The sequence below is a fragment of the Paramisgurnus dabryanus genome, chromosome 4 (assembly GCF_030506205.2).
Source record: "Paramisgurnus dabryanus chromosome 4, PD_genome_1.1, whole genome shotgun sequence".
In the NCBI taxonomy this organism is placed as follows: Eukaryota; Metazoa; Chordata; class Actinopteri; order Cypriniformes; family Cobitidae; genus Paramisgurnus; species Paramisgurnus dabryanus.
Genome location: NC_133340.1, coordinates 18,990,778 through 19,003,668, shown reverse-complemented (window position 1 = coordinate 19,003,668; position 12,891 = coordinate 18,990,778). Strand labels below are relative to the sequence as shown.

At 36.1% G+C, this 12,891-nt stretch overlaps 1 protein-coding gene across 5 annotated transcripts in view; it reads left to right on the top strand.

Annotated features, from left to right (window-relative positions):
* The window catches only part of LOC135760498 (NLR family CARD domain-containing protein 3-like), a 46,741-nt gene extending 36,078 nt beyond the window's left edge, over positions 1-10,663 (top strand). For all 5 annotated transcript variants that reach the window (XM_073814496.1, XM_065274495.2, XM_065274501.2 and 2 more), the window contains 4 exons: positions 5,818-5,991; positions 7,293-7,469; positions 7,792-7,838; positions 8,932-10,663. In XM_073814496.1, coding sequence (XP_073670597.1) covers positions 5,818-5,991; positions 7,293-7,469; positions 7,792-7,838; positions 8,932-9,476 — 943 coding nt within the window. In that variant the 3' untranslated portion in view covers positions 9,477-10,663. The remainder of the gene's footprint in view (positions 1-5,817; positions 5,992-7,292; positions 7,470-7,791; positions 7,839-8,931) is intronic.
* Positions 10,664-12,891: the final 2,228 nt, after the last annotated feature.

Below are 12,891 nucleotides of genomic sequence, written 5' to 3'. Positions count from 1 at the left end.
ATCTAAAATGGCCATGCTTGTGCTGCAGTTCTTCCTAAAGCCATATTGTGACGATTCTAATATATTGTGTTTATTTAGGTAATGTACCAATCGTGCGTAAACCACCCTTTCTAATACCTTCGAAAATGTTGGTAGAATAGATATGGGTCTATAATTTTGAAAATCACTTTTATCCCCAGATTTATATACTGGTATTATCTTTGCCACCTTAGTTTGACAAGGAACTACACCACACTGTAGTGATAAATTTATTATATGGGCAAAGGGCTCCGCTATTACATTTACTATGGCTTTAAGGATCTTACTACAGATTCCATCAGCACCAGCTGTATAAGAGCATTTGATTTTATTAATAATGTTAGTGACTTCCATTTTACAAGTAGGTCTAAAATAAAAAGAGTTTGGATAAGTGTTCCTCAAGAATTTTTTATAAATAGCACCCCCTGGTGGACCAAGTTGTTGGGATAGATTCTTCCCGACAGAAGCAAAATATCTATTTAATCTGTCAGATAGGGGATCTTGTATAATATAGTTATCTGATTGGGTTGGCACAGCGGTGTCAGGGATAACCGAGGATTTATTACTACGGCCAAGTATCTCATTCAACACCTTCCAGGATTTCTTCTGATCCCCCGAAGCAGTTTTGAGACGAACAGTGAAATAATTCGCTTTACTATCTCGTATTAAACTTGTTAATTTATTTTTATACTGTGTATATAAGATTTTATTATTGCTATTTGGATTCTTCCTATATTGTTTGTAAAGTTTATCCTTCTTCTGGATAGACTTTAGGATTCCTTTAGTGATCCACGGATGAGATTCCTTTTTTTGTTTGAATATCTTTTCTGGAATAATCGCATTGATAGCATCAGTTAGTACACCAATTAAGAAATTATAAGCGTAATTAGGATCACTAGCATTATATATTTCATCCCAGCTTTTACTCTGGAGGTGTTGAATTAGATTTGCTAATGTTTTATTATTAAGAACTTTTACCTTCCTATCAATGCATGGATCAGATACTCTTTTTATCCAGTTTGTGAAAAAAAACACAGGATAATGATCAGAGATGTCAGAATATAATACACCTGATTTACAGTCAGTGTTTTGAATATTTGTTATAATATTATCAATTTTAGACCTACTACTCTCTGTGACACGTGTGTATTTATCAATCGTAGGAAAGAATGATGAAGAGTAAAGCATATTCATAAAATCAATTCCCTTTATATCTTCTTTAGAAATGTCGATATTAAAATCTCCCAAAATAATACTATTTTTATTCATCTGATTTATACTAAAAAGAAGATTATCAAAGTGGATTCTGAATGTTTCATAATCAGAGTTTGGTGGTCGATAAATTATTCCAATAACGATAGATGAGCCATTTGACATTTTAACTTCTAGAAATAACGAATCGGTATAACCATCACTAACTGACAAATCATGGCGCACCTTAACAGAATAATGTGAATTTACATATAAACATACCCCTCCTCCAATTCTACCCTGCCTATTAATACAGTACATTGAGTATCCTTCTATTTTATAAATATCCAAAAAGGTTTGCTCACTCATCCAAGTTTCACTGCAACCAATTATATCAAAGCTTTTCCCAATGCTAGCAAGAAGTGCAACAAGGTCATCATGACGTTTTTTAAGACTTCTAATATTTAGATGCATTAGAGAAAAAGAAAAGTCATCATTTTGTTTCAAATCTTCAGGATTATAATAATCACAGCTTATGCTGTTAGATGTACAGAAGTACTGTTCAAATTCCTCATTATCAATACTCCAATTCATATCTATCACTCCCATAATTTATGATGGAATCATATTCACACTTAATTATAAAGGTATATATCATACAGAAAAACCTGGGACCATATTCTCCTTTTTATTACAACACCCTGTGAGCAAAAAAAATAAAAAATAACAAAAAAAAAATAAAAAAACAAGGTTAAAGGAAGAGAGAAAACCATCTATTCACAGTATCCAATTACCAACTCTCCACTTTAGATGTATCATGTATTGTATAATACTACTGTGCCCCATTCACACATAACTATCAGCAAAGAGACTAGAAGGGGCAAAAAAGCACTCATAATCACATTAATAAGTAAAGACTACTTTACCAGTCAGGTCAGGGTTGAAAGAAAAGTTTTGGCCTTAATAGGGTCCTTGAATGATTTTTGCGTTTCGTTTACCTTAAATGACAGGATAGCTGGATAAGCCATCCTGAAACGTATGTTCCTCCTAATAAGTTCAGCACAAACCATGTTAAATGCACGTCTTGCAGCCCGAACCTCTGGAGGTACATCTGGCACTATGCGCAGTAACCGACCCTCATACTGAATATTCCCAAAACGTTTCACTGCTGTCATTATCTTCACAACATCTCTAGAATGTTGAAGTTTGATGATCACGGCGCGCGGGCGATCCTCTTCAGGTACTCGAAGACCCCGATGAACACGGTCAATGGAAATAGCCTGGACGGGTAGCTGCAGGAGCTTGGGAATAAACACCTCGAAGAACGCGAGCGGGTCATTCCCTTCTATAGACTCCTTCAGATTTAACAGCCTGATGTTCTTCCGCCTCTGCCGGCATTCCAATTCCGATACTTTATCTTTCAGCTCCTTATTCACTTTTTCCAACGCGTCCACTCTGTCTTTTATCGGAGCGATGTCATCCTCCAGCTGGGAGATGCGCGTTTCAGCCTCGGCTTGGCGAGCAACAAGTGCCGTTGTCGTAGCCGCGACATCATCAATACTCTTCATCATATTATCCACTTTAGTCTCGAGTTTCCCAAGCGACTCGTTTACTGATCGTAAAATGCGCTTACCCTCCTCAGCAACCGCCGCAGAAATACTCTTTAACAAAGCTTCAGTCATCAGAAAAGAAGTCCCTTCAGAATTAGCACTAGCACTAGCACCTATGCCAGTGTCAACTAACTGACTGGTCGCCCTCTCTGAGGCATCACGGTCTTTGGGCAGTTGTTTTGATGGTTTGGGCATATTTACAGAAGACCTTGTTTAATTCCCTGACATTAAAGTTAGAGTGCAATGATAATAGAGTAGACAAAACTTTGAGTGGAGAGAGTATCTACCGTCAACCTACTTCCTGTCGGCCATTGCTTGTGCTATTGGTGACAAGTGGGTTAAAAGAACACTTTGTCTATTTATTATCCAAACCACCCCAGGTGTTAAAAATGATTACTGTTAATAAAGTAACTGCAAATCAGTGTTGAAGTTAATTAATTAAATTAGTGTCTAACCCTATATAAGAAAGCTCAGTCAAATGCTTGACACAGTGCAATGGCTTATCTTGCATTATTGGAAGACTTAGCAAATCATCCATTCCACCGGGAGCGCGTTTTCAGAGATCGTTGGTGTGGTGTGACGTGTTTTTTTTTTTGGCTTATAATTTAATGTCAAGTGTTCTCATACCCAACGGAATTAAACTTGCTGGTAACATGTTCCCATGCAGATTTTTTTTCTTTTGTTAGTCATTCCTCCCGCACTAAGTGAACCAAACAGATGTGTTATTAGGATTTAACCTCATCCACCAGTAACTCAATTTCTGTCTCTGTAAAATTCCTATTTTACACTCTCTTTGCCATTATTGCGATGAGGGAAAAAGCAAAACCACGTGACTTATAACGGGAGGTTTTGTCACCATATATGGTTCATTGAAGGCGTTTCAGAATGCGAATGACCATGAACGTGCACGAGCATGGTGCTTAAGAACACATGGGATTTATCATCAAGGATTACTTACTGATGTGCGTACAAACCATGTGCGCACGTTTGATAAATCCCGATTTTTTTGTACTTACGCACATACTAAGTTTCATTCGTAGGTCAAAATATAGAACATTTTCTACGCACTGTTGATAAATGAGGCCCCAGGAGACTTGGATAGAGCTCGGGGCGCTGCAGTCTGGCTTACAGTATTGCATTTATACACATTTTAGAGGCTGTTTACACTTGGCATTAACATGCGTTTTCGTCGATCGGATCACAAGTGGACGACGTTAATGCCAGGTGTAAACGGTGTTCAAAACGTTTTGAACGCGTCCACTTTCGACCACTTTCAACCACATTCAGAGGTAGTCGAAACCACTTTCGATCGGATCGCTTTGGAGTTGCGGAACGCAATGTGGTTGAATGCGTTCGAACTGCCACATGCGACCGCCTTCTCTCCGCCCATTTATCTAATCTGAGGTATTAAACACTAATTTTACGTCTTTTTTGACTTCTGCCGTGAACATACGGTGAACAGCGCTATTTTTAGCCTTTCATTGATAAAACTACTGCGGGGTGTTCTCCGTAGTTTCGTTTTGAAAGCGTGAAAGTTGCGCGATCCTATTTCATCAATTGCGCTGAAAATTCAGAGAAAGCTCCAACAAATAAACGTACAAAACACTGTGCAGCATGTATACTTGCTAAACAAGCAGCGGGCTCCGACATAATATAAGTTTGCGTCCATATAAACTCATAATTACTCCCGCTCGCGTTTGAATGACAGCAGAGAGACTCGCCCCCCGTCTCACAGACCACCCCCTCACAGTATTCAGGACAGATGCGGTCGAAAGTGGACAAAAGAGACGGATTTAAATACCAGGTGTAAACGCAATGTGTCTCTCTCGTCCACTTGTGATCCGATCGATGAAAACGCATGTTAATGCCAAGTGTAAACAGCCTCTTAGAGGGGCAGTCCCAATGGAATACAAAGCACTCAACTTTAAACAAAGCATGTAAATTCAGTCAAGGAATCAGCCTGTTACCGGAATTGCTTCAGCTCTGATCTCATCAGCATAACAGTATCATTCAAATGCAGGTGCTAATCCAATCATCCTTACTGTATTGTCCATACCTTCAAATGCAATAAGACATTTGTGCCTTGAGCTTAGCAATCACCTTTAACTTGGCACTCTTCCCAATGGTCAGGAAGAGCATAAAGACAAAAGGTTAATGTCTTAACCCACTGGGCTGCCTGACTTGATTGTAGAATGTCATAATCTTTACCTCAAGATGTAAAACACAATGTATATCACTTTTTCAGTTTACATACTATTACATTGGAACCTAGATATAACATTTTATAAATTTGTAATCCTACAAGGGAGAACAAAAGAGTTTCGTTAAATTCCTTTCATGGGCAAGGCCAAAGCACACCTCCAAGCCTTGTAGCTCTCCCAAGACAAAAAAAGCTATACTATGTGATCAGCATCAGTCATGGGAAAGCACAGCGTGCCATAATGAATAAATAAATACAAAAACCTCTCATTGGATGAAACACATAAACATAAACAGACACCAGTGCATCATAAGTTATGTTTACATGCAATCCAAATAATGATGGCTTATTCAGACTGAAAAGCCTTCATGTGTACACCTAAATTATTCTGAATGATTATGAACATATTAAAATTTCGATCAGATTCAAAGGGGTGGCGCAAATGGATCTGGAATCCGATCATCAGAAGAAAATTAAGCATGTTAACGTGTGAATTATAGTATTCGTATCCAAAAATACCTTGTGCAGTGGAATTCATGTCTTAGGTTTGTTTTATTATCCTATTTATGTATCACACGAAACTCGCTGAAAAAAAAAATGCAATAGCAAGACATTGGCAGTATATGTTATTAAGATAATGCATTTACATTGATTATATACTATAGTTATTTGCCAAATCATAGCTTGTGGAGTGAGTTCATAAAAACATAAAAGGTTTACCGAACATGTTAAGAATTGAGAAAAGGGTAATAAAGGTCAAATTAACCATATTGTGTTTAAATGAATTCTTTGTTATAGACTTGCTGATAGTAAACTTACTCATCAGTGCTATGAAGCTGTGGCTTCAGCTCTACAGTCCTCAAACTCACCTGTGAGAGATCTGGACCTGAGTAACAATGACTTGCAGGATTCAGGAGTGAAGCTCATCTCTGATGCGCTCAAGAGTCACAACTGTAAATTACAAATACTAAGGTAAGGAGATCTTTAAGGTTTTCAACAGTTATAAAAACATAAGTTTTATTGACTTGACTTAAGGTAAATGGTTCTTCAGCTGCAAAACCCTCTAAGTGCATTGGCAAAAACCTCCACTTTTTAAAAAATCCACTTCTTAGGACAAGCCATAGTAAACAGCTGCAAAATCACAAAAAATGCAACTAGAAATTTTGCAAACGATAAAAGCTGGAATGTACAAATGAAGAAACTGAACCACACATTAGGGGCGCTGTGATGCAAGTCACTGCCACATACTGATTGTATAGGTCCAAGTACTTACAAGGGACACAAGTTTGATCCACTGTCGTTTTGCATGTCATCGTTCGTCTAATTTATCTTTTGTGCAATTAAGGCCAGGAATAAGTGGATTTAGGTATTTGATGAAAAATGTTCAGCAGCTTTTGCATCTGAGCTCCTCAAATTATACATGCTATACCAACAAGCATAAATAAGTGCATTAACAATGACTAATACATTTTCTTGGTACCAGTGTTGGGGAAGTTACTTTAAAAAAGTAGTGTTTGCTCGTTACTCGTTACTTTTTACAAAAGTAATGCATTACTTTACTTAGTTACCACCTTTGGAAAGTAACTTTTTACGTTACTTGTTACTTTTACGTTACTTTTATGTTGCTTGACTTGAGATCTGTTTCTAAATGTGTAGTCCTAAATAAAGTTATACTATGGAGGACATAACAGGTATTTCTTTTGTGCTCTTTATTATAAAAAAGTATCAATAATTTCCTTAGGAACAACATGGTAACCTCAAAATGGGTCATATGTCTCAAAATAAAAAATACATGCCTCATCTAAATCCAACAGAAAAAAGAATAACTTAAAAATGGCTTGATGTAGATGGCTTGTGTAAATAAAATAAAATAAAATGGCATAATACAGCTTAGAGGCAAAGACATTTTAGCCAAAATAAAATCATATACCAGCCTCTGTCATGTGTGTGGACCTTGTGACTATTGCACAAGTGCGCAGATGGCAGTGTCGCTGTCAAATCTAACCAAAAGTAACGTTGTGCTGAATTGCAAAATGAACTACGTTACGTTACCAAATGTTCAGTAGTAGCGCGTTACACTACTTTTTACCCAAAAAAGTAGTTACTTTACTGTAACGCGTTACTTTGTAACGCGTTACACACAACCCTGCTTGGTACTTAATCTAGTGACACTTGAATGTAACTGTTTTTAATTTTAATACATTTGTAATAACGTTTCTTCTGGAAAAGAAGTGCTACAAACATACTGACACTAACGGCCATGATGTCTCTAGGTTATCAGGTTGTATGGTGACAGATGAAGGTTGTTGTTATTTGGCTTCAGCTCTGAGTTCAAACCCATCATCACACCTGAGAGAGCTGGATCTGAGCTACAATCACCCACAACACTCAGGACGGCAGATGCTTTCTCAGAAACTCGATGATCCCAAGTGTACACTGGAGAAACTCAAGTGTGTACAGTTTATGTAATCTAGTGTTGTATTGTATTCTTTATGTGTTTGATATGAACTATAGAATCAGCTGTTTTACTGTATAAATGAACCCAATCCTCTCTTGTTTATACATGTAGATCCTTTTTTGGTTACTGATTTCTGTAAAGTATGTTGAAATAATTCACAATTCCCTGTTTAGTGAGCATTTTATTCACTTATCAGGGAATAGTAAATAAGTAAGTTTATAATTTTTTGACACAGCTTGGTAAAAAGAGCAATTACCTTTTGATTTTTTGTGTAAATGTTTCAATAATTTGCTTGTGTGTGTGTGTTACTGTAGTGTGGACCATGGTGGAAAGACCAGGATTATTCCAGGACTAAGAAAATGTATGTTGGTAAATGCAATCAAATGGTAGGGACTGTAAGGTTGTTTTTGCTGTGTTTGGGTCTAAAGTTGCCCTGACACATCAAACGGACGGCAGCCAAGTAGAGCTAGTGACTGCAGTGATACAAAACATTAACAGATGGATTTGTGATAGTTAAGTCCTCGTGAACCAAAAGTCGCGATCGACGTTACTTCTGGTTTGTGATGTATTTCCGAGTGAAACAGAGCATCGCGCAAGAAAAATAGTAGACCTGGCTTGTGTTTTCAACGTTGCTTTAATTGGATATAGAAAAGTAGGCATTTCTTTTAGAACTGGCAGCAGACCGAAAGTTGCAGGAGGAGTTAACGGATGCTCCCACCCAAGCCGTCTAGCTGATGTCATTATCATATAAAAATAAGAAATTTCAGTTTTGATTCCATTGGGACTTTAAAGCGATAGTTCACCTTAAAATGAAAATTTTATGTTTATCAGTTTACCCCCAGGGCATCCGAGATGTAGGTGATTTGTTTCTTCAGTAGAAAAAAACAGTGGAAAAAAATGCACAGACAAATCCAAATTAAACTCTGAGGCTTGTGAAAACACTGATGTCCTAAGACATGAAATGTTTGGTTTGTACGAGAAACCGAACAGTATTTATATAATTTTTGTATTATATTATATTGTATTGTAGTCGTCTTTTGATTTTATGGCAGGTTGCGAACCAACTTAATCACTACGTTGTCTCAGACAATGACATGTTTGTCTAGTGGTTGCTGCCGTAGCTTCTTAATACATTTCAAAAATTGCGATTGGTTGCAATTCACAATCTCACCTCTAGATGCCGCTAAACATACAAACTACACCTTTCAAACTTGCTTTCGCCTATGGTGCATAACACACTAAAAAAATGACAATGCTCAATACTCTCATAATGGCCAACCGCTGGTCTTTGTACCTAGCTAAACACACATATCCCAGTACCAAATCTGCAATCATCAGAGTCATTGTACATAATTTCTTTTTTATTTACTATGTTTATTAAAAGAATAACTCAAAGGGATTTTGATTACATTTGTTATTTTAGTACTTTCATTTAATTTAAATCTTGTCTTCAGATGCCTGTGATCTCACACTGGATCCAAACACAGCAAACACTCTTCTCAGTCTGTCTGAGGACAACAAAAAGGTCATGCGTGTAGAAGAGCAACAGCCCTATCCGGATCATCCAGACAGATTTGAGTCTTTTGAGCAGGTACTGTGTAAAGAGAGTCTGACTGGACGCTGTTACTGGGAGGCTGAATGGAGCGGACAGGGAGCTGGAATTTCAGTGGTTTATAAAGGAATCTGCAGGAAAGGTCGGAGTGAAGACTGCTGGTTTGGCTACAACGAAAAGTCCTGGAATCTCTACTGTTCTAGCAGAAGTTACTCCGCTTGTCACAATCTAAAGCAGACAGATATACCTTCAACATCACAACCATCTAATAAAGTAGGAGTTTATCTGGACTGGCCAGCGGGCACTCTGTCCTTCTACAGCGTCTCTGATACACAAACACTCACACACTTACACACATTCAACACAACATTCACACAACCTCTATATGCTGGATTTGGAGTTAATTTTAACTCCTCATTGTCTCTGTGTAAAAATACTTTAACCTAATTATCATATTCATAAATTATTTATTTCCATATTATTCATTAAATGCATTAAATGTTATACATCACATATGAAAGTAAACACATCTATGTGCTTACACTTTCTACACACTCAACATGTTGGCATGCTGGCTCCACATCGGCAACTAAGAAAAATGCTGTGATTTTTTTGCAATGATTTTGTGAGCTTTCCATGTTCTTGAATTTTTTTTTTTAAAGACATGTGTCCTGCACCAGACATCAACGATTGGGTGCTTTTCAAAAAATCAGGAAAATTTAGAATGAGGTTTGGAAGTTTTTACACAAATTTAAGACAAAGACTAAAGCCAACTGTGTCTCATCAAAAGTAATCGAAAGTGTATTTTTAAGCTTAACTGTGATAAAAAAAAATTTGATGGCCTTTTAAAAACCCCTGCCCTGTATGTTAAGGTTATAATCTTTTTTTAACAAACTCAAATGCTCTTGCAGTTTTTATGACTAATCTAGACAGAACACACTGCAGGAGAAACTCTGAATGAAAGAAAACACATCTTTATTCTGTTTCTTTTACTGTGATGTACATATTTGTGAGGGCTGATGATGATCAAGGTTCATTCTAAAGCTGTTTTAAACCGGTTTCACAGGATTTATTGTATGCCACAGAACAAAGCACTGCTGCCAAGGTATTTTGCATGATAATGTCACCTGATCTAGCTAACAGAGAAAAGTTTTAAGAAAGTTCCCAACGATCCCAAAAACGTTATGTTTAAAACGTTTTAAAAATGTTTCTTTTGGTCTGAATGTTAGAAAAATGTTACATTCTACAATTTCCAAACCTTATGACAATTTCATGTTTTAATGTTCACACAATGTATAAAACAACGTTTTTTTTATATTCACTTTTTTGCTTGTTATATGTAAATGATTAAAAACATTGCATTTTATTCTTTTAAAGCTGTTAAAAAAAATTCTGAATGTTTGGTAAAAATATTGCTGTAGAAGACACAATTCACTTATAAGGGTTTAGATGTTGATGTTTTGTTTCATTTGAAGTCACCATTATGGCGATCAGTATTTGTTTTATGACTCTTGACCCTTGACTTACAGCTTACTAGTTTTTCCATGGCTGCTGTAACTTTGTGTGTTAAAATATACTGACAGCAATAGAGAAATACTGATTATAGCTATGAGCTCCACATAAACAACATAATGTTACACAGCACATTAGTCGTTGTGCATCAATTTTTTAATTCCACCTACCAAAGTTGTGATTTGTTTTATCTACAAGTAGATCCATTCTTGAAATATTGAAGGAAATAATTTACTTTTAATGTATAGTAAATACATTATTACATTATTATAATACTTATCGCAATTTCCAAAATAATAACAACATAAATCTAATAATGATTTATCAGATTGATTATAATTAACCAAGTACACTTGTAATTCACTAGATATAATAGAAATATGTAAGATGACACAAAAGTGGACAAGCTAATTTTCTGGTTTATTTGACTACCTAGGCTGTTATGAAAAATGATATGCTCCACTTGGTACATTTAGGAAAGTTCTTGTATGTTCAGTCAGGTTCATCAAGAAACCATCCTTCTTTTGACTAGATGTCTATGAAGAAACTTACTTTTTAACATCACAGTTTGTTGTTTCAGGAGACGAGAGCATTCATTATTTATTTTACTGACGCAACTGTTTGTAGAGAGACACAACATCTTCACCTGATCTGTTTTTATAAATGCTGCTAAACAAGAGATAACACAATAGAAAATGCATTCGCAACCACATGATAACCATAAAAAACATTGCAAGTATTTTACATACAACAGAAGTCAAAGAGATTAATAAAAAAATAATTTAGGCAAAATGTGGCATCCTCCTAGCTTCAAAAATACTTAGTTAAAGGGATACTTCACCGATTTAGCATTCAGCTTTGTATCTGTAGAAACCCGGCAGTATTACTGAATGACCATGTTTCCCTCCATCATTTCCCCCTGAGAGGAGAGATATCTGCATTTTGGTTCTGCAAAAAAGTCCTCCGATGATGCAAAAATCGTCATATTACATCATCGGAGGACTTTTTTGCAGAACCAAAATGCAGATATCTCTCCTCTCAGGGGGAAATGAGGGAGGGAAACATGGTCATTCAGTAAAACTGCCGGGTTTCTACAGATACAAAGCTGAATGCTAAATCGTTGAAGTATCCCTTTAATGTCAAATCACAATGTGGCTTATTATTATTTGATTATTTATTTAAATATTAGCATAGTCATGGAAACTTCTAGAATGACTAAAGATTGTGAAAGTTTGTGGTTTATAATTTCACCACCTAACCATGTTTCTAAACATTCAGATTTTGGGGAAGACAATTGAGAAACAGTAATATGAAATTTAATACGTCTGACAGTTATGTATACCAACTGAGCAAAACACAAAAGCCACAAAATCATTACAACAGAAACTTTATTATGGTATAAAACTGTTTATTTATACCATAACCAACAGTTGTCAAGACTCTCACATACATTAGTACAATATAAAAATACTTTGATAATGTTATTAACAGTTCAAGACTCAAACTAATACAGTAGTACACAAAAAAATATTTCTAATATCTTTGGCGCGTATCACTTTCACACCTTTCAATTCCTGTGGCAAATCAATTGCTGTATTTATTGAAATAGACACACACGATACAATCCATGAAAAATTGTGCATAAACAGCATAACAGTAACAATACATGCATAACTTCTTTCAATGCTGAAGCATAAACTATCATTATGACATCATCGATTTGCATGAGATTAGAAGACTGTAATAATTACAGTGGCGCTTTAACACACAGGAAACTCATAAATATGCTCCTCTTAAAGTCACCAAATTTCTCGGACACAAAAAAATTTCAGAACGCCGACATTATTACAAATCAAACTAACGGAAGCATGAGGGGCCCCTACTGGGTGAGACCTGTGGGCTCAAGTGCAGTCTAGCCCAATAGTAAGTCCGTAACGTAACAAGAACATAAAAGATGACTCCACGTTTGATCCGTGCTGAAGCCAGAAGCTCCAGTGGGGATCCAGCCAGGAGTCAACTGCTCTCATGATAGGAATATTTGAATAAGACATTTCTTATACATTATACATTTATCATTGAACATACATATACATATATATATATATATATATATATATATATATATATATATATAAAGAGTTTCTTTGTACACATACAAATCTCAATTCCAAGCATAACTTTTATTATATCTTACAGGGACATTCCACTTTTTTGAATATATGCTAATTTTCCAGCTTCCCTTGAGTTAAACATTTAATTCTTACCGTTTTGGAATCCATTCAAGCCTACTGTTACCCCCTGCTTTTCTGCTGACTCCGTGTCATGACTATACGAGTCCACACTTCCCATT